This window comes from Puma concolor, chromosome F2 (genome assembly GCF_028749965.1).
Source record: "Puma concolor isolate L17-30 chromosome F2, mPumCon1.1.hap2, whole genome shotgun sequence".
In the NCBI taxonomy this organism is placed as follows: Eukaryota; Metazoa; Chordata; class Mammalia; order Carnivora; family Felidae; genus Puma; species Puma concolor.
The window spans coordinates 83039626-83063589 of NC_141684.1; the positions used below are offsets into that span (position 1 = coordinate 83039626).

General features: G+C 37.4%; 1 protein-coding gene across 4 annotated transcripts in view; it reads right to left on the reverse strand.

The window, feature by feature from the left end:
- Nucleotides 1-727: 727 nt before the first annotated feature.
- Nucleotides 728-23964, reverse strand: part of UBE2V2 (ubiquitin conjugating enzyme E2 V2) — a 60550-nt gene continuing 37313 nt past the window's right edge. For 3 of the 4 annotated variants that reach the window (XM_025922486.2, XM_086695507.1, XM_086695505.1), the window contains exons 3-4: nt 19733-19858; nt 728-3117 (exon numbers count right to left, since the gene is read on the reverse strand). In XM_025922486.2, coding sequence (XP_025778271.1) covers nt 2971-3117; nt 19733-19858 — 273 coding nt within the window. In that variant the 3' untranslated portion in view covers nt 728-2970. The remainder of the gene's footprint in view (nt 3118-19732; nt 19859-23964) is intronic. The other variant, XM_086695506.1, reaches the window with a different exon arrangement.

Below are 23964 nucleotides of genomic sequence, written 5' to 3' on the forward strand. Positions count from 1 at the left end.
CCAAAAATCAATCAAGTTGGTACTGGAAAATTATATTGATAGTTATCAGAAAAGTAAAATCAGTGCCTTTCACATCCTCCCCAGCAATAAATGATACTATGATTCTACACGTCTAAAAAACATACTTCTAAAAAGAAATCAGGGGAAAAATAACCTTAAATACCTCCCAAATCCCATTATTCATGACTTTATCATTAGTACCTATAGTTTTTAAAATGCATGTGAGAACATAGTCATGTGCTCACTAAAAACGTTAACATCGTTCTGACCAAAGTAATTTCATGATGCACCTACCAGAACCACCCAAAGCCATACACACCAAATCTACTAAGGATAATGTGCTAATAGTTTCCATCTGCCTCCTCGAAATTTTCAATACAATATTAATTTTACATATATTTATCAATAATATTTTTCAGTGGGAAATATTTAAATCAATGAGTTGGCATTAAGTTATCCAGACTAATTAACCATATGTAGTGAAACTAATATACTCTCCAAGCACTCAAACTGAAGTGATAAATTCTTTTAAAAGGATAATCTGAAATTATAAATTTCTTATGTATTACACCCAGAAGACTCAAATACTACTGACTATCCTTACAAATGTTTGTGTCAGAATTCTGAAAACCCCTAATAAATGCCATTACTTTAAAATATTAGTAAAATGTTACAATCAGCAATTCTGAAAACTAGTAATTAAAACCATTAAAGCATAACACTGACCTAACAGGACAAGAATTTTATTTTTGTAATCTTTATTAATATATGATCATCCCCCTAGGGTCACAACTGCTAGCCTTTTAAAACAAGTTTCAAAGGCAATTTTACAGTTCATTTAATACCACACATTCCTACAACCTTAGCCACTTTAGAAAACAAAGGAAAAATTGCTTCAAAAATGCAGCCTTAGAAATGTTACTGTAATTAAGAGCAGCTCTACATTAGCTCCTTCCATAATCAACCAGTGTGTCTTAGATTGCCATGTATATCTTGATTGTGACATGCAAAATGGGTTCTGCTTTGGGAACTGGCTAATTGGCATGCAGATTTCTGCAGAGATCCACAGTCCCAAAGACAAAACAGAGGAAATAAACATTCTAGGGCTGACTCACACAACATATACTTGAGAGAAGAAACCCTTCACAATAGTGGATATGGGAAAAGGGAAAAGGACAAGTGACCAAGTACTCAGACTCTCAGCCCACCACTATATAAATTTAACAGCATTCAAATGGTTATTAGCCCCCATGTGTGACAAGACACATTCTCAAAGTGGAAAAGGAGTTAAACTGATTCAGACCATTGGCAATGGTCTTGCATATGATGCCATTGTAATTCAAGTTCATCTTCAACCATTTAAAATTTTTAAGAATGTATTCCAAGGTAAGAATTCATTTCAAACCTACTTTAATAAATTACACATGCACTAATTTGCGTGTATATATTTTCTATCTGTCATTTGAAAGCATTTTAAACCTCTTTTGATAATGAAAAAGAATAGCCATGTTGAAATTAGTAACTTTAGACAAACTGTCACTGACTTTTATGTATTATTGATCAAGAAAAAGTAGCCCAGATCTTTAACTTTGAATGAACTGATAAAAACATGTCAGGACACCTTTGAGAAATTTGTCCTTGCTACCTGACCACCTTTCTATTTTCTGCAGTGAATTCATAAGAAGGGAGTATTTTTAACAAAGTAGTATACCCAGTGCTTTGAAATGAAAAAGTGACCTAAAGCCTATTTCGGTAAAGGCAGAACACAAATGAACTTTCAGGTCAAAATTAGCGTCTGCCAAAGTGGAGATTAAGTGAAACTGGATACAATTAATCCCAATTAGTTAGCATTAAAAGCACTAGGGGAAGACATGTCACAGAAAACTAAAGAATTAAAAATGGAATGTGTACTTGGATCATCTGTAGTCTATAATTCTATAAGAGTTGCTAGAATTCAAACATTTTTAAATAATATTTCTGGTAAACTCAAATTCAAAATATAATTAATACCCAGGATTCCTCCTTCTCCAAAGAAGAAATTAAACTAATTCGGTAATTTGTTCTCTGAGATACTCTGCAAATTCCAATTCACAAGAAGTATACAAAATAGGGTAATAATAAAAGGTGTTTATAGATGAATAGCTACAATAATTCCAATTTTTGCTACCTCAGCAAGGTACTGTACATATACCACATCAATATAATAGAAATGGCACGGTTTCTGAGGACACGTTCCACATTTTATTTACATTTTAAGACTAACTTTAATCTCAAAATCACATATCCATACACCTATTTCCTTTTTTTGTTGATTTCACTTAAATGCATGGTTTGTCAAACAAAGACTGTAAACAAATATTTACCATGTCTGTTACATGTAACACACAGGAACGGCTTTTAACAGATACTCATCGGCCTCCCCCACGACATTTTTTTATCATAAATACAGGTATCAAAACAATCCTGAACATATTTTTGATACTACTAGTAGTCAGCACCCACACCGCTTCAAAAATTAACACAATTTGTGACAAGATTCATTGTACCTGCTACTTTAGACAATTTCAACTTGAAGCTCTTTCGCTAAGCAAGATGGATAAAGCATGCCATTTCTGTTTTTCCTTCTTGAGATTTTTTTACTTTTCAGAAACACACATGCTTCCACAGCATCTGACTCTTCTCTCCATGCTTTCATCTTGTAAACCTGAATTCTATTTTGAGTACTCCAGGTTTATGCTTAAATGACAGTGCCTTAACAAGAGAAAAAAAATGGTGCTGCATTTTTCCTCCTGTAAGCTGAAAACATAATGGTGTACATATATTAAATATATTCTTACAAATGTCCAGGTCATGTTTACCAGCTGGAATTCTTTTACTTAATGTGTGGGTATTTTGCATCGTGATATTTAATCAAGACATTAACATGAGTAGAAGGCTGTTGATTTAAGACAAGTTTGAGATCCACTAAAATTAATTGTTGTATGTTTGTCCTTCTGGTGGCTGTGGAAGCTTCATATTTTCTTTGGACATCATTAGACGTCTTAGCTCTTGAAGTACAACTTTAATGCTATATGAGTTTTGCCATTTTGCTAACACTGGTATGCTCCGTGCATCCACCTGAAATGGGGGGAAAAGAGCAAAATTAACTACGAAATTTAAAGTACTATGGCACCGACTTACTATACATACTTCTATAAGAAGTGCTTTTAAAATTCATAGCCTGGCTCTACTTTCACAAAAGAAACACTATGACACTACAAGTTCATAATACAGGAAAAATAATCCTTTTGTAACAGGTATTTCCTAAAAATTTGTCTTTTTTGTGTGTATGCTTTTTTATATCTTACACTAAACATGTAGTGAACTTTGGACAACAGACATAAACAAATGTTACATTAAATAACTACACTGTAAACATAGTTGCCAAATCCTTCTTGATGAGACAACGTCTGAAGGTTCCTCTCCATTTCCAATGCCACTACCCAGAATCTGGGTAATTATCTCCACTGGAATTTAGAAAAGAGCTGTTAAACTGATCTCTGCTTTTGGATTTTTCTTATCAATGTCTTCTCTGCACTATACTAAATTAACCTTCCACTGTAGAAGACTGACAGAATGGGGCTGGAGCAACTTCAAAGCCTAATTCCCAGGTAACTGACATCACATGACCTGGCTGGCCATTCCCCAGAAAACCCCACTCACAGGCATGTTTGTTTGTTTGTTTTTAAGTTTATTTATGTATTTTGAGAGAAACAGAGACAGCATGAGTGGAAGAGGGGCAGAGAGACAGAGGGGGTGGGGGGGAATATGAATCCCAAATGGGCTCCAATGCTGTCAGCACAGAGCCCGACATGGGGCTTGAACTCAGGAGACCATGAGATCACGACCTGAGCCGAAACCAAGAGTCGGATGCTTAACTGACTGAGCCGCCCAGGGGTCCCTCAGGGTTTTTTCTTTATCTGACCTCAAAAGTCACCCACTGAGTACTGCATATTCCTCCTCCCACCCACATCCACACCTACCCCAGGCATTTTTCAAAAATAATCAGTGTCAATTGTTTTAACATCTCTGCTGCCTGGGGAGACAGTAACAGGTCAAACAGGAAGGTGTTCAAAACATTTCAGAGGAATAATTGGGAAATGAGATGTCCACAGGGGCTTTGAAAAGTTCCAACATATGCCTGTGAATCTAGAAGACCACACATGTACAGAATTGTACAAGGGCTCAACAGAAGAATTGATATGCTCTCACCTGTGGCTGACCTTGAGCAACACATAATAAAGATTACAAAGTAGGATTTATCCCAGAACTGTAAGTTGGCTCTGGATTTTAAAAAGCCAGTCAACATAATATACGATATTAACAGAATAGAGAACAAAAATCATAATTATTTCAATAAGCATAAGAAAGCATCTGATAAAAATCCAACAACTTTTCTGATAAAAAACACTCAACAAACCAGGAACAGAAGGGAACTTCCTCAACTTCATAAAGGGCATCTCTAAAAACCTCTAGTTAACATATTTAATCATCACCGCTATTCAAGATTGTACTGGAGGTTTCAGCCAGGCAATCAAGCAAGAAAATGAAATGAGACATCAGATTGAAAAGAATGACTAAATCAATCTCCATTTGCAGATGACATGATCTTGTATACAGAAAATCCTAAGGTATCCGTTAAAGAAACTAGTAGAGCTAATAAACAAATACAGCAAAGCTACAGGATACATGATCAATTTATAAAACCATGTTTGTAGGGGCACCTGGGTGACTCAATTGGTTGAGTGTCCGACTCTTGATTTAGGCTCAGATCATGATCTCAGGGTCAAGGGATCAAGCCCACACCAGCTCCATGCTGAGTCTGGAACCTGCTTGAGATTCTCCCTCGGCCCCTCTCCCCCAGTCTCTCTCTCTTTTTAAAATAAAAAATCAATTAATTTTAAAAAACCCACGTATGTATACTTGCAATAAACAATCTGGAAATTAAGACAACGATGCCATTTATAATTGGGTAAGAATAAAATACATAGGTATAAATTTAACAAAAGAAGCGTAAGACTCATATAACGAAACTATAAATTACTGTTAAAAAAAAAAAAGACCTAAATAAATGGAAAGACATCCCCCATACATGGATCAGAAGACCTAATATTGCTAAGATGACAATACTCTTTAATGTAGTCTACAGATTTAATAAAGGCCCTATCAAAATTTCAACTACATGAGTTTTTTTTGTTTGTTTTGTGTTTTTGTAGAAATGAACAAGATTATTCTAAAATTTATGTGGAAATGTAAGGAACACAGAATAGCTAAAACAAAAAAAAATAACAAAGGTTTTCCAATGTTAAAACTTACTACCAAGGCAGTTATCAAGAAGGGTGGTGCTTACTTACATAAGGATGAACATCACATCAATGGAATACAATGGAGAGCAGAAAAGTCAAGTAATCTTTTGACAAGAGTGCCAGGAATACATATACAATGGGAAAAGGATAGCCTCCTCAATAAATGGTGTTGGGACAAATAGATATCGACAAGCAAATGAATGAAGTTGAGCCCTTAACTCACATCACACACAAAAATGAACTCATACACATAAATTAAGAGCTAAACCTATTTAAAAAAAAAAAAACCTCTTAGAAGAAAACAGGAGTAAATCTTCATTACATTGGATTTGGTAATGGTTTCTTTAATATCTACTGCCATAAACACATTCAACAAAAAGATAAATTGGCTACATCAAAACTTAAAATTCTGAATTGCAAAACATAACCATCAAGAAAGCATAGACAATCCACAGAATGAGAGGAAATACTTGCAAATCATATATTTCATAAGGGGCTCTCATTCTATATATAAAGAACTCATACAACTCAGTAATAAAACGCCAAATATCTCTCAATTAAAATGTGAACAAAAGCATATTTGTGGCAGACAGCTGTTACAAACTGTGTTCTCCCCAAATCCATACGTTGAAACTCTAAGACCATAGGGATGATATTAGGAGCTGAGATCTTTGGGAAGTAATTAGGTTTAGATGACATCATAAGGGTAGAGCTCCATGATGGGATTAGTGTCCTTTTTAAGAAGAGAAAAACTAGAGCTTGCTCTCTCCTTCAAGAAAGGGACAGTAAGATGTTAGTCATCTACAATTCAGAATGAAGGTCCTCACCAGAACCCAACCTTGCTGACAATACTGATCTCAGGTTTCTCGGCCTCCAGAACTGTAAGAAATAAATTTCTGTTACTGAAACCACCCAGTCTATGGTATTTTTGTTATGTCAACCCAAACTGCCAAAAATCTTCCAAATCCCAATATTCATGTCCTATATAATCCTTTCCTTTGAGTATGGTGGACCAGACTTTATGACTTGCTTTATGAAGAGAATGTTGGGATGTTTATTTCCGATATTAAGTTACAAAAATACAGTGATTTCACCTTGTTCTTTCTTGCTTTCACTCACTTGCTTCACAGACAGAAGTCAGCTGCCATGTTCCAAACTGCTCTGTTCCACCCTGTCAAGGAACTGAGGGTGGTGTCTGGGAAACAGTATGCAAGAAACTGAGGCCCTCAGTACAAAAACCCAAAAAGAAATGAATCCTGCCAACAACCACATAAGTGAGGTTAGACTGGATGCTTCCTTAGTTGATCTTCACATGAGACCATGGCACAGGCTGACATCTTGATTGCAACCCTGGGAGAGTCCCTGAGCCATAGGACCCAGCAAAGCTGTACCTACATTCTTAGCCCACAGAAACTATGAGATAATTAATCTGTTGTTTTAAACCACTTAAATTTAAAAAAAAAAAAAAAAAAGGCCCTGAATAGACATTTTTCCAAAGAAGATACGCAAATTACCAATAAATATGTGAAAAGATGCTCAACATCATTAGCTTAATCCAGGAATTGCAAATCAAAACCACAATGAAATACCACTCCACGCCCACTTTGGATGGCTATAATCAAAAAGACACAGTAACAGGTGTTGACAAGGATGTGGAAAAGTTGAAACCCACACACACTGTTGGAAAGAATGCAAAATGTTATGTCCATTTTGAAAACCAGTCTGGGAGAAGGGCCAACATGGCGGAACAGGAACAGCATGGAAGGTTTTTTTAAATCTCTCGTCCCTGAAATGCAGGCAGATCAACACTAAACACCTAGAAAACTGATTTGAGGATTAACACAACAATCTGCACAACCTGAACGACAGAACTCAGCAGGAACATGGCACAGAGAGGTGAACTGGGAGAGAGAGAAGCCGTGGAGGGCAGAGAGCTGTTTTTGCTTGCAGAGAGAGGAAGGAGACAGGGGAGAGAGTACAGGAAAAGCACTCCTCCCCTGGCAAAGCAGCTGGAGAGAAAAAGGAAGAGTGGAAACAGCCACAGGGACTGAACAAAAAAGGAAGAAAGGAGAAAGAAGAAAGTTTAAATTCCATTAAGATACTATAAACAGGGGGGGTGGTGTAGAGTCTGAAATTCCACAGATTGATACCTGGCAGTGCTCTGGTGGGAAAGGCAAATCCCTGGGAGCAGAGAGCAAGGTCCTCGGGGTCCTCGGGCCGCATGGAGGCAGACATTTCCCCTGCTGGGAGGGCATTTGGTGGAAGCAGTGTGCCCCCCACCTCCAACCCGCAACAGGCAAAGGTCCCAGCAGACCCTGAAGAACAGCCACATTCACTGGTGTTGGAGCGAGGATGTTAAGGGTGAAGCCTGGCACCAGATGTGTGTTGTGATTTGCCATAATCCCTGAAATGCTGCTGCTACACAATCACACCACTTCTGGGGTGGACTGGCGCGCCGCCACAGTCTCTGGGCATCGGCAGCAACACAGTCTTGCGAACATTCCTGGGGGCGGGCTGGCACCCAGCCATATCTCCATGAGACCCTCCCCTACAGAGTCAGAACAGGTAAAAGCTACAGTCTCTCAGAAGTGAAGGGTTGGGAAACAAAGACGCACCTGAGATACAACTCAGGAGGAAGGTGCCACCTGGCAGCCTGAAAGCTTAGTCACAGACAGTGTAAAAGCAAAGAGTGGTTGGAAGCAAGAAACAAAGGAGGGGTGCTTGATTGCCAGTCGGGGAGACCACAGAGCTCTGATACTAGAGCATGGGTAGCTAGGTGACACCATTTTTGTCCATCCCATGCAGGCACATACATGCCTATACATGCCACAAAAATCAATGCAGTATGCTAAGCAGTGCCACCTAGTGGAAAATGGAGCTGTTACACTAAGCCCCACCCAACTGGGACAACCTTGCTCTTGAGGACCACAAGTCCCTCCATCTGCTTGGCTTACACACTATAAAGTGCTTCACAGTTTGACTTCTAGGGGAAACTAGATGTAATTTCAATCATATTTGATTCTGTTCACTGGGCCATCATTCAATTTTTTTTTTTCCTTTTCTTATTCTTGGGCATAGAGAGAGAAAAAATTTACTTGTATTTTCCATTTTTATTAAAAGATTTTTCTTTAATTTTTATCCACTGTATTTTTTACTGTCCTGTAAAATCTTTACAATCTATTTCCTTCCATCATTTCATTTTATTCTATTTTATTGTATTCATTTTTTCAAATTTTCAAACGTTTTCCTTTTTTCTTTTCCCTTTCCTTATCTTTCCCTTTTTCCTCTAATCTATCAAATTTCTTTCAACAACCAGAACAAAACACGTCTAGGATCTAGCATCCTTTATTTGATTTTTTTGTGTTGTTTTAATTTTTTTTTTTTTACTTTATTCCTTTTCTTTCTTCAAAAGGACAAAATGAAGGAATACACCCCAAAAGAAAGAACAGGAAAATGATCGCCAGGGATGTAATCAACACAGATACAAGCAAGACGTCTGAATCAGAATTTAGAATCATGGTAATAAGAATACTACCTGGGGTTGAAAACAGATTAGAATCCGTTTCTGTGGAGATAAAAGAAATAAAAGCTAGTTCAGTGTGAAATAAAAAATGTTGCAACTGAGCTGCAATCTTGAATGGATACCACGGCAGCAAGGATGGATGAGGCAGAGCAGCGAATAAGCGATAAAGGACAAACTTAGAATAGTGAAGCAGAAAAAAAGAGGGAGAAGAAGGCAAAAGAGCATGATATAAGAATTAAGAGAACTCACTCATTACAAAGGACTAACATCAGAATCATAGGGACCCCAGAAGATGGAGAGAGAGAGAAAAGGGTAGACGGGTTTTGTAACCAAATCATAGCAGAAAACTTTCCTAACCCGGGGAAAGATACAGACATGAAAATCCAGGAAGTACAGAGAACTCCCATTAGATCCAATAAAATCGGACCATCAACAATCATAGTCAAATTCACAAAATAGGCAAGGAAAGAATCATGAAAACAGCAAGGGAAAAAGAGTTCATAACCTACAAGGGAAGACAGATCAGGTTTGCAGCAGACCTATCCACAGAAACATGGCAGGGCAGAAAGGAGTGGCAGGATATATTCAATGTGCTGAATCGGAAAAAAATGCAGCCAAGAATTCTTTATACAGGAAGACTGTCATTCAAAATAGGAGTAGAGATTAAAAGTTTCCCAAACAAAAATTAAAGGAGTTCATGACAACTAAACCAGCCCTGCGAGAAATTTTAAGGAGGACTCTCTGAGGGGAGAAAAGATGAAAAAGAGAAAAAGAAAAAAAACCAAAAGACCAAAGCAACAAAGACTAGAAAGGACCAGAACACACCACCAGAAATTACAATTCTACAGGCAACATAATGGCAATAAATTCATATCTTTCAGTACTCACTCTAAACGCCAATTGACTAAACACTCCAATCAAAACACATAGGGTAACAGAATGGATAAAAAAATAAGATCCATCTATATGTAGTTTACAAGAGACCCATTTTATTTATTTTTTAATTTATTTATTATTTATTATTGAGAGACAGAGACAAGCGACGCATTTTAGACCTATGACACCTTTAGATTGAAAACAAGGGGATGGAGAAGCATCTATCATGCTAATGGTTGCCAGAAGAAAATCAGAGGCTCTATACTTATTTCAGACAATCTAGATTTTAAAATAAAGACTGTAACAAGGGATGAAGAGCATTATATGATAATTAAGGCGTCTATCCACCAAGAAGATCTAACAATTATAAACATTTATGCTCCAAACATGGAGGCACTCAAATATGTAAATTAATTAGTCACAAACATAAACTCATTGATAATAATACCATAATAGTAGGAGACATCAACACCCCACATACAGCAATGGGCAGATCATCTAAACAGAAAATCAACATTGAAACAATGGCTTTGAATGACACACTGGACCAGATGGACTTAACAGATTTATACAGAACATTTCATCCTAAAGCAGCAGAAAATACATTCTTCTCCATTGCACATGGAACATTCTACAAAACAGATCATACTGGGACATAAATCGGCCTTCAACAATTACAAAAAGATCAAGATCATACTGTGCGTATTTTCAGACCACAACACTATGAAACTTGGTATCAACCACAAAAAAAATTTGGAAAGATAACAAATACTTGAAGACTAAAGACCATCCTACTAAAGAACGAAGTTAACCAAAAAGTTAAAGAGGAAATTAAAAAGCACATGGAAGCCAATGAAAATGATAACAACACAGCCCAAAACCTCTGGGACACAGCAAAGGCGGTCATAAGAGATTAAGTATATAGCAATCCAGGCTTTCCTAAAGAAGGAACAAAGGTCTCAGATATACAACCTAACCCTATACCGTAAAGAGCTGGAAAAAGAACAGCAAATAAAACCCAAAACCAGCAGAAGACAGGAAATAATAAAGATTAGAGAAGAAAGCAATGCTATTGACACAAAAAAACAGTATAACAGATCAATGAAACCAGAAGCTGGTTCTTTCAAAGAATTAACAAAATTGATAACCCCCAGGTGAGTCTGATCAAAATGAAAAAGGAAAGGACCCAAATAAATAAAAACAAGATTGAAGGAGGAAAGATCACAACGAACATGGCAGAAACACAAACAATAAGAGATTATGAGCAATTATATGCAAATAAATAGGCAATCAGGAAGAAATAGACAAATTCATAAAAACATATAAACTACCAAAACTAAACAGGAAGAAATAGAAAATCTGAACAGACCCATAACCAGTAAAGAAATTGAATTAGTAATCAAAAATCTCCCCGAAAAGCAAGATTCAGGGGCGACTGGCTACCAGGCGAATTCTACCAAACATTTAAAGAAGAGTTAACACCTATTCATTTAAAGCTGTTCCAGAAAAAATAAAGGAAAACTTCCAAACTCATTCTATGAAGCCAGCATTACCTTGATTCCAAAACAGAAGACCTCAACAAGATATTAGCCAACGGTATCCACCAATACATTAAAAAAAATTATTCAACACGACCAAGTGGGATTTATACCTGGGATTCAGAGCTGGCTCAGTATCTGCAAATCAATCAATGTGATACATCATATTAATAAAAGAAAGGATAAGAACACATAAACCTCTCAATAAACGCAGAGAAAGCATTTGACAAAATACAGCATCCTTTCTTGATAAAAACCCTTAAGAAAGTAGGGAGAGAAGGATCATACCTCGAGATCATAAAAGCCATATATGAAAGACCCAGTGCTAATATCATCCTCAATGGGGAAAAACTGAGAGCTTTCCCCCTAAGGTCAGGAACAAGACAGGGATGTCCACTCTCACCAATGTTATTCAACATAGTATCCAAAGTCTTAGCCTCAGCAATCAGACAACACAAAGGAATAAAAGACATCCAAATCAGCCAGGAGGAGGTCAAACTTTCACTCTTCACAGATGACATGATACTCTATATGGAAAACCCAAAAGATTCCACCAAAAAACTGCTACAACTGATCCATGAATTCAGCAACATCACAGGATACAAAATCAATGCACAGAAATCGATGGCATTCCTATACATCAAAAATGAAGCAACGGAAAGGGAAATCAAGGATTCGATCCCATTTACAATTGCACCAAAACCATAAAATACATAGGAATAAATCTAACCAAAGAGATGAAAACTCTATACACTGAAAATTATAGAAAGCTTATGAAACAAACTGAAAAAGACATGAAAAAAGGAAAAATATTCCACGCTCCTGGATTGGAAGAACAAATATATGTAAGATGTTAATACTACCCAAAGCAATCTACATATTCAATGCAATCCCTATCAAATAATACCAGCATTCTTCACAGAGCTAGAACAAACAATCCTAAAACTTGTATGGAACCAGAAAAAAAACCCAAATAGCTAAAGCAATCTTGAAAAAAAAACCCGAAGCTGGAGGCATCACAATCCTGGGCTTCACAATGTATTACAAAGCTGTAATCATCAAGACAGTATGGTTCTGGCACAAAAACAGATACTCATATCAATGGAACATAAGAGAAAACTCAGAAATGTGCCAACAAATGTATGGCCAACTAATCTCTGACAAAGCAGGAACAAATATCCAATGGAATAAAGTCTCTTCAGCAAATGGTACTTAGAAAACTGGCCAGCAACATGAAGAAAAATGAACCTGGACCACTTTCTTACACCATACACAAAAAGTCAAAATGGATGAAGGACCTAAACATAAGACAGGAAGCCATCAAAATCCTCAAGGAGAAAGCAGGCAAAAATCTCTCTGACCTTGGCCGCAGCAACTTCTTACTCAACATAGTTCCAGGGGCAACACGTCTAAAAGGCATCCAATGGAATGGGAGAAGATATTTGCAAATGACATATCAGATAAAAGGTTAGTATCCAAAATCTGTAAAGAATTTTATCAAACTCAATACCCAGAAAACAACCCAGTGAAGAAATGGGCAAAAGACACGAATAGGCATTCTCCAAAGATATCCAGATGGCCAACCAACACATGAAAAAATGTTCAACATCACTCATCATCAGGGAAATACAAATCAAAACCATAATGAGATATCACCTCACACCAATCAGAATGGCTAACATTAACAACTCCGGCAAGAACAGATGCTGGTGAGGATGGAGAAAGAGGATCTCTTTTGCACTGCTGGTAGCAATGCAAACTGGTGCAGCCACTCTGGAAAACAGTATGGAGGTTCTTCCAAAAATTAAAAATAGAACTACCCTACAACCCAGCAATTGCAGAACTAGTTATTTATCCAAGGGATACAGGTATACTGTTTCAAAGGGGCACATGCACCCAAATGTATACATAGCAGCACTATCAACAATACCCAAAGTATGGAAAGAGCCCAAATGTCCATCAACAGATGAATGGATAAAGAAGATGTGGTGTGTGTGTGTGTGTGTGTGTGTGTGTGTGTGTGTATACATACCTATATATATATGTATGTGTGTGTGTGTATATATATACATACCTATATATATATATATATATATATAGGTACGTATACATACACACATACATACAATGGAGTATTACTCAGCAATCAAAAAGAATGAAATCTTGCTATCTGCAACTACATGGATGGAACTAGAGGGTATTATGCTAAGCGTAATTAGTCAGAGAAATACAAGTATCATATGACTTCACTCATATGAAGAAATTTAAGATAGAAAACAGATGAACATAAGGGAAGGGAAGCAAAAATATAAGAACAGGGAGGGGGATAAAACATAGGAGACTCTTAAATATAGAGAACAAACACAGGGTTGCTGGAGGGGTTGTGGGAAGGGGATGGGCTAAATGCATAAGGGGCATTAAGGAATCTACTCCGTGAAATCATTGTTGCACTATATGCTAATTTGGATGTAAATTTAAAAATTAATTAATTAACTTTTAAAAAAAGAAAGAAAGAAACACAGTCTGGCCATACCTCAAAAAGTTAAACATAGAGCCACCATATGACCCAGCAATTACAATCCTAGGTATACATCCAATAGAAATGAAAGTTTTAACCATACAACCTTGTACACAAATTTTTGCTGCAGCATTATTCATGACAGCAAAAAGTAGAAAAACCCAAATGTCTATCAGGCGATGAATGGATTAACAAAATGTATAGACAGATTTATATAATGAAATTATTATTCAGCAATAAAATGTTATAAAAGTTACAAAGTACTGATACATGCTATAATATGGATGAACCTTGACAACATGTTAAGTGAAAGAAGCTAGTTGCCAAAAAACACATATTATGATTTCATTTATATGAAAAGTCCAGAATAGGCAAATCTATAAAGACAGAAAGATTAATGGTTGTTTAGGGTATGGGACGGTGGAATAGGAAGTGACAACCAATGGGTAGGGGGTTTCCTTTGAGAGGGACAAAAATATTCTAAAACTCGACTGTGGTAATGGGTCCACAACCCAATGAAAACTAAAACACCACTTAAGTATATACACTTTGAATGAACTGTACGGTATGCAAATTATATCACAATAAACTGCTTAAAATAGAAGAGGAAAATAATTTTCAAATAATTCTCTTACAAGTAACTGAAGCAATAAGAAGAATGTTATAACGTTAAGATGTACTTAAAGGGCTTCCTCTAATGATTTAACTTCAGCAGTAGCAAGCCCCTTAGCCTGTTTTAAATAGAGTCCACTAGCAAATAAGAGTTTTCAAGTGGAGAGAATACCAAGCTTTTCCCAAAGCAGAAACAAACACTTCTAGCTGTAAAGTTACATGATAGTTAAATAAACATAAGCAATTGCAACTCCTGTGAAATACCAACAGGGTACGTACACACACACACACACACACACACACACACACACACAATGGGGAAAAGAAGATGAAGAAGAGAGAGGAGGAAGAAAAGAACATGGGAAAATAAATATCATGTCAGAACAAATCTTCATCTTATCATTCTATAATATACAATAACTTCCAAAACTTGAGACTTCACAGCATAAAGCACTACAATTTGTGCTTTCCTGTGCTAACCACCCGTAAGGAATAATTTTGCCTTGTTGTATTACATAAACATAAACCAAAATTACTAAAGCAACACTCAAAATTCATCAGGTACTTAACCTCAAAATGATATAAAATTATTCTGGCACATGACCAATGGTCAGTGTGAAGTTCTGGGCATCTATTTACTAGTTATGAATGTAGTATTTTAAATTCTTAAATATCCATCAAGAGAAAAACTGATGTCCAGTGTACTCACCCTATTTCTAACCTTCTATATACACAACCTATGCTCTAATAATTAAAATAATTATTTCTTTTTCTTTTCAAATCCCCATCCCAGGTTGGCCATATGAGCATTGGTGAGAACGTACGATCACAGGATACTGTTACACACAGCTAGCAGGACAGATGCAGATACAACCCTGTGGAGAGTAGCTGGCAATTTTCAATCAAGTTGAAGGCAAGCCCTACACTTCAGCACACATTCCACTTCTAGGTGGATGTCCTGGAGCAGTGCTATGTTCCATGGAACAGAGTACGTTCCATGGAATGACGCCATGCCTTGAGCTAATTTTTTACTGGTCCACCACAAGACAGACACAGAAATGTGTTTCAAGATTTCTATGGTAATTTGACAGAGAAATTCTTGTTTTTTTTGTTTTTTTTTTTTTTTTTTAAATTTTTTTTTTTTTTTCAACGTTTATTTATTTTTGTGACAGAGAGAGACAGAGCATGAACGGGGGAGGGGCAGAGAGAGAGGGAGACACAGAATCGAAAACAGGCTCCAGGCTCTGAGCCATCAGCCCAGAGCCTGACGCGGGGCTCGAACTCACGGACCGCGAGATCGTGACCTGGCTGAAATCGGACGCTCAACCGACTGCGCCAGCCAGGCGCCCCGAGAAATTCTTGTTTTAAAAACCTGAGCTTATACAGTAAAACCTTGGCTTTTGAGCCTAAATCGTTCCGGAAACATGCTTGTAATCCAAAGCAATTGTATATCAGAGCAAAGTTCCCATAAGAAATAATGGAAACTCAGATGATTCACTCCACAATCTAAAAATATTCACATAAAAATGATTACAACAATATAATATGAAATAATAAAGAAAATACAAAATATAAATGAAAATAAACAAATTAACCTGCACTTACCTTTGAAAACCTTCGTGGCTGATGTGAGGGAGACAAGAGAGGAGGGTTACTGTGTAGGACAACCTTCACTATCACTAACTGATGTTGACTATAGTACAGTATTAATAAACTCTTATCATTTACTGTATTTAATGTAACTGGCAAAAAGGCAGCAGAGGAAAGGGTCTGTATCTGCAGGCAGCCTGACCTAGAATGAAGCAACGCATTCCTAAGCTTACTCTTGTCTGGAAAAGCAAAGGACTGTCCACAGGTGCCAAAGTGACAAAAAGACACTAGTGCCAATTGTGGGCACCTTCCAACATTCTGAAAAATCACTGATTTCTGCCAAACACCGCGGCCTGAGACCAAGCATCTGAGCATGGGAGATGATCACCCACAATCCCGCAGAGAAAGAGAGAGAGAGAGTGAGAGTGAGAGAGAGAGGGAGAGAGAGAAGAGAAAGAGAGAAAAGAACCATGGCTCAGTGGTGATCATATGACGTTCAATGTCACATAATACCCGTATTGCAAGACATCAATCATTTATCACGTTATGATTTATTAGAAACGTTTGCTCGTAGGGGCGCCTGGGTGGCGCAGTCGGTTAAGCGCCCGACTTCAGCCAGGTCACGATCTCGCGGTCCGTGAGTTCGAGCCCCGCGTCAGGCTCTGGGCTGACGGCTCAGAGCCTGGAGCCTGTTTCCGATTCTGTGTCTCCCTCTCTCTCTGCCCCTCCCCTGTTCATGCTCTGTCTCTCTCTGTCCCAAAAATAAATAAACATTGAAAAAAAAAAAATTTAAAAAAGAAACGTTTGCTCGTCTTGCAGAACACTTGCAGAACAAGTTACTCACAATCCAAGGTTTTACTGTATTTTCTTTTTTATTTCATTTTCTTAGTAATTTTTATTGTATTTTACACAAGTACTGATCTACAACATATTGGATACCAACAAACCAACCATTAAACACTCAAGTCTTAAGAAACACTGCCCTAGGGTAGAAGAATACTTATATAAGAATGTCCATTGTAGCAATCTTTTCAGTGAAAACTGAAAACGGCCTAAATGCCCAGCAAGTGAAAAACAGAGTATTAAAAGGAACAATCTAATTTAAATGACTCAACACGGATGAAACTCAAAACTCTGACGTGATTCCACACAAAAGTAATACAATATAGAGGTATACACACACGTGCATAGTTAAAGCATAACAATCATGCATGGAAATGATAAACATCAAATTCAAGATGAGATTACTTCGGAGGAAAGTAGAAGGGGAAACTGGGGAAAGGTACACAGAGTTAACTACTTATAATGTAGTCTTTCTTTTAAAAAAGGCTATTACAAACAAGACCAAAATGCTAAGACGTGACAAGGGAAAATGGACGATGTTGGTTATATCACTTTTCTAAAATTTGTCTATGTATCAAAAATATTTCTTTTAAAAACACCAAAAATGAAAACAAAGAGAAAAGTAGTAATAAATTAATAGAAACTGCTACAAAAGGAAAAGATTATCAGAGTAAAAAAAGGGACAGAATTCAAGAAAAGACTTTTTGAAGAAAGTGACTTTTACACAGAAAAGGGAAGGATCTGTAAGGATTAGCCAGAGTGGGGGAGATGTCCAGACAGGAAGAACAGTGCACTGATCCTGAGGCAAAATGAAAGGCATGCAGGGCAGTGTAGACCCTGTGAGTCCCAATGAACCATGGCAAAAAGCATGCACATTGTGGTTGAAGTCATTAAAGGATCTTAAAGCACAGAAGTGACGTAACACAATTTGTATTTTAGAAAGATCCTTCTGGGATACATGACCCCAATGTTTATAGCAGCACTATCAACAATACCCAAAGTATGGAAAGAGCCCAAATGTCCATCGATGGATGAATGAATAAAGAAGATGTGGTCTATATATACAATGGAATATTACTCGGCAATCAAAAAGAAGGAAATCTTGCCATTTGCAACTATGAGGATAGAACTGGAAGGTATTATGCTAAGTGAAATTAGTCAAAGACAAAATCATATGACTTCACTCAGATGAGGACTTTAAGAGACAAAACAGATGAACATAAGGGAAGGGAAACAAAAATAATATAAAAACAGGGAGGGGGGACAAAACAGATGAGATTCATAAATATGGAAACAAACTGAGGATTACTGGAGGGGTTGTGGGAGGGGGGGATGGGCTAAATGGGTAAGGGGCATTAAGGAATCATTGTTGCACTATATGCTAACTAATTTGGATGTAAATTTTTAAAACTAAAAAGAAATTAAAAAAAAGAAATTCCCTAAACAATATCCTTCTGTATGTTCAAAATGTTTTATAATCCTGCTTCTATCACATCTCTTAATATTATTTATCATAGAAATACTTAAGTATGCACACTGTAATTTCTAGAATAACCACTGAAAAAACAAAAATAGAATGAAAAATTTTGAGAACCATTTCAAAAGCAGAAAAGCAGCAAAAACCACATGGAAAATGAGAAACCACAAAATAAAATGATTCATTAAACCTAAACATATCAATAGTATATTAAATGTAAAGGGACTAAATAGTCCCAATAAATTACAAAGACTGACAGACTGACAGGAAGGACTCTCAGAACCCAGCTTTTAGGTGGCATGCATCAGATAGGGAGATTTGTAAGTGACCAGCAGGTTCAGAGCTGAGACTTCCAATGACCTGTCCACCTTCTTCCTGTCAGGGTCATGCTTTCTTCTAGCACATCCAGCAGGGAAGCACTTGCCATTGTGGGGCCTAGCTGTGGGTCTGCATACTAGACTGAGTTGGGGGCTAGAGGGCTAGTTCTGTGTGTCCAGGGTTCAATTTGTTACCAGAGGGAATTACAAATGTGAAACAGATGAAATATGGAATAAATCCTACTGTGATGAAATAGTGTGTTGGTATAAACTCACAGTTTTTAACAGATGATAGGTAAGGCAGGTATATAAATAGATAAATAGGAAGGAAAGAGGGAGGGAGGCTAGGTATACACACATGATACATTGGGTAAGATAAAAAAAAAGTATATAAAAGAATATTTTTAAGATGTTAATTACTACTAGTGAGGAAAAGGAATACAGGAATAGGATGAGAAGGAGCACACAAGAAGTTAAGGACATTGATAACATTCTATTTCCTAAGATGGATGATGTTCATTTTATTATTATTGTGTTATTACACTTTCTAACATGTATTTTGCATGTGAGTGTACTCTCAACATGGCATATCAAGAGCCTGGATTTAGAAGTCTTAACATGAGCCCTAACAACCTAATCATAATGGAAATTCAGCCTTCCCACTAACTTCCAGGTAGAGCATGTCATTTTGGTTTATTTGCTTTAAACACACAACAATGCTCAACCATGACTATTTGTTCTAATACAGACGCACTTGTTCCTCAAAGCCTCCCCTTCATGAATATTCATTTTTTTAATCTCACCAAATGTACCTTAACCTTAAAGAAAAATAACAAAGAGAATGTTATCTTTTTACCAAATAAGGATTCAACTCAAATATGACTACTGAAGCAATTAATAAACCCTGAGAGAACTGTTGTCATCACATCTATCTAGGCTGGTACATAAAGGTTTTTTAAGGACAGATTGATTTATAAGAGAAAAACAAGACATATTTCTTTTAGACTTCCAACTAAACAAAGGTCTGTTTTATATTTTAACTTTCTTCTGACTATATATTATTTTATAAAAATAAAATGACTATTTTACTTACCATTCCACTGGAATTATTAATTCCATTCATATTAATTTTGGTTACAAATCTAACTGATGGAGGAGCTTCTGGGTATTTAGGTCCACATTCTACTTTCAGGCTATATATTCTGTTTTCATAATTTGTCTGGAAGGCAAAAATAATAATATTCAACTGCTAATGAAGAGGAAAGGTACAATATTAATGTATTTGATATTACTTTATGATCAATAATTTATATTTTTGTACATTCACATTTACATGATAAGCTAACCAGCTACAGATTTCACTTACCCAAACCGATCCACAACTTCCTTTCCCTTAAGTAAGAGCTATTCCCAAGTGGAGGTCAGAGCTGGGATACTAAACTACTGTAATTTAAAATGTATGCAACAATCTTGTATATATATTACTAATTATTTCAACACTTTGAAAAGAAACACCTGTATAAAAGTCAACCAAGGTTAACCGCACAAATCCATTAACACGCCCAGCAGTTTGGATGTGTACAGTAAGGACTAACATCACGGAGATCGCAAGGAAATCATCCAGTCTGTGGTACTCAATCTGGATGAACAGTAACCTATCTACAAGACTTACATTAACAAGTAAGAATAATAGGGCCGCCTGGGTGGCTCGGTTGCTTAAGCGCCCAACTCTGGTTTTGGCTCAGGTCATGATCTCACAGTTTGTGGGTTTGAGGCGCAGGTCAGGCCCCATGCTGCCAGAGCAGAACCTGCTTGGAATTCTCTCTCTCTGCCCCTCCCTGCTCACTCTGTCTCTCTCAAAATAAAAAAAATAAACATTAATAAATAAATAACAAAAATAATAGTAATAGCCCCCAACAAACTCTATAATGTTAAATATACTCAACGTATATGGGAACAACCAGAACTCTCACACTTTACTGGGAGTAGAGGGTGGTATAACCATTTAGGAAACAAACTGGCATTTTCTTATAAAGATAAATAAGTGTGTACCTACCTACCCTATGATGTAACAATTCCATTCCTAGACATTTTATCCAAAAAAAATGGAAACAAGCATGTTCTCAAAAGACTTTTAAAAGACTGTTCATCGGGGCGCCTGGGTGGCGCAGTCGGTTAAGCGTCCGACTTCAGCCAGGTCACGATCTCGCGGTCCGTGAGTTCGAGCCCCGCATCGGGCTCTGGGCTGATGGCTCAGAGCCTGGAGCCTGCTTCCGATTCTGTGTCTCCCTCTCTCTCTGCCCCTCCCCCGTTCATGCTCTGTCTCTCTCTGTCCCAAAAATAAATAAAAAACGTTGAAAAAAAAAAAAATTTTTAAAAGACTGTTCATAGCAGCTTTATTTCAAATAGCCTACTATCAAATAGTAGATAAAATCCAAATACCATGAACACAGTGAAAAATACATTATGGTACAAATCCATACAGTAAAATACTACTCAGTAACATAAATATTAAGAACCATAAATAAAAAGAACCGCTACCACTACTGTGTGGAACAACACAACTAAATCTCTGAGACATCGTGCTGAGTCGAAATAAGCAGACCAGTAAATACACACACTGCATGATTCCACTTACACGAAATTCTACCACATGCAAAACTGCTCCAGGCTGGGTGGGGGTGAGAAAGGGCACACGTGACTGAACTGTTCTATATCTAGACAGGAGCATAGGCAACAAGGTGTATTTGTGGAAACTCGTGGTGAGATTTGTGCATTTCATTGTATGTAAATTATACCCAACTTTTTAAAATTAAATTAAAAAACTCTAAACCAGCGTTTTAGAGTAAACATCATCTTAACTTTGGACCAAGGTCTAATTTAATCACTCCCATTAAAAAAAACAAAAACAAAAAAAAACAGCCACATCTTTCTGTCATCCAATCAATAGCAAAATACAAAAAGGGGAAAAAGGGGCGCCTGGGTGGCGCAGTCGGTTAAGCGTCCGACTTCAGCCAGGTCACGATCTCGCGGTTCGGGAGTTCGAGCCCCGCGTCGGGCTCTGGGCTGATGGCTCGGAGCCTGGAGCCTGTTTCCGATTCTGTGTCTCCCTCTCTCTCTGCCCCTCCCCCGTTCATGCTCTGTCTCTCTCTGTCCCAAAAATAAAATAAAAAACGTTGAAAAAAAAAAAATTTTAAAAGGGGAAAAAAAGGAATATTTACAAAATATGTACTATAGTCAGGTACCTTCCTATTGTCTAATTATTAAGTCATTTAATTCTCCAAACTAAATGGGCAAAGCAGATCCATTTACACATAAGGAAAACTTGGAAAAGTTACTAAATCTCTAATGCTAAAAAAATATTGCTTCAGAAAATTTAAAACACATATATGGAAAAACAAAATTGCTGATTATATAAATCCAAAGTACTAGAATAACATAAAAAAAATCAGGGATGTTAATAATGTATTAAAAAAATTAAAAACCCCTAACCAAGTAACAGTATGGTAAGGCAAAATTTTCCCATTATGCTGGTTAGATGTGGATACCTGAAGCTGGGGACAAACTGCTCTAAATATGGCACCTCCTAAAGAGAAAACAATTAAGGGGAGACAGTAACTCCTGCAGGTTTTATTACAAGGCAACTGAATGAGTGCACAAGTACTCACCCTCACTGGGTCTCAGTGAAGGAGGAAGGCGGGAGATGGTGACAGAAGGCAGAAAGATCATTGGCTGGCCGGAAAGATGCTGTGCCTTTGTAAGGTGCTCCCCTCTTGCCCCTTCCTGGCTTCCAAAGAAAGTAAGAAGAGGCTCCAACACCACTACCCTGAGAAAGGGGAAGGCCCAGGGTGCCTGGGTGGCTCAGTTGGTTAAGTGCCTGACTTCAGCTCAGGTCATGATCTTGAGGTTTGTAAGTCTGAGCCTTGCATGGGGCTCTGTGCTGAGAGCCCAGAGCAGGGAACCTGCTTTGGATTCTGTGTTTCCCTCTCTCTCTGTACCTCCCCTGCTTGTAATGTCTCTCTCTCTCTCTCTCTCTCTCTCTCTCTCTCTCTCTCAAAAACAAATAAAAGTCCAAAAAATTAAAAAAAAATAAAAGAAATAAAAGAAAGAAAAGGAAGGAAGGAAGGAAGGAAGGAAGGAAGGAAGGAAGGAAGGAAGGAAGGAAGGAAGAGAGGGAAGGCGGGAGGGAGGGAGGGGAAGGCCCAGTGACCAGCCGTCCAGCATGTCCAGTGGCCCAATGGCAGCATTGTGTCTACACAGCTCTTTTGAGCAAACCAAACCCACCCCCGCAAGCTAGAGCAGGCTTCACTATGCACTGGACACAGCCTGGACACAGAGAGGCTTCCTGCAATTCGGTGACACCAGGAAAGGCAGCTAGTCTGCATGTGAGATCAACTGGGAGCTGCTCTTCCATATTCGGGAACTATGCTCCAGGCCGGTCCACAAAATCACTGAGGAAACTCACACACAAGCTCTAAAACATTCCTAAAGTTTAAAGTCCATTGGAGGTAGTGGCTGGAGAAAAACTAAATCTAAATTTCAAACTTATACTCTAGTATAAATAAATATAGTAGATATCTAGTAAATAAATATACTACATACAGTAAATATCTAGTATATATAAATATAAATTTATACTCTACTCAAGTTCAGACTGTCAAATCTTCAAACTATTCATTAAGAATGTTGTTCATAAATTAGGGGGCGCCTGGGTGGCTCAGTTGGTTAAGCATCTAACTCTTGGTTTTGTCTCAGGTCATGATCTCACAGTTTCAAGCCCAATGTCGGGCTCCGTGCTGGCAGCACAGAGCCTGCTTAGGATTCTCTCTCTCCCTCCTCCCTCACTCCCTCCCCCACTCACACTCTCTGTCTTTCCCAAAGTAAATACATAAAAACTTAATTAAAAAAAAAAGTTCATAAACTAAAGTCCTTTCTTTTTTAACCAAACAGACCATGTTAATAATGTTCACAAGCAGTGAAAATCAAGGTTCTCATTACAAATACCAAGTTATAAAAAAACACATCAAGAATCTTAACCATCAAATTACATTTCCTTCCTCAAATATCTTACGGGAAAACCAAAGCAGAAGAAGGAAATAGGAGTTTGTCAGGTTAGTAGTGTGCTCAAATTCTGCAAAGAAATACCAGAAAATATAAAACATATGGTGATTCACTCTCTAAAGTTAACACTGCTGATTACTTGATCCATTTTTCTTTTGTAAAAATCAAGAGGCAATCTAAACTCCACCCAAAAGCAAAACAATTGAAATGCTCTCATCAGGTAGCCAATAGCATATAAAACCAAAGACTAAAAAAGAAAACCTT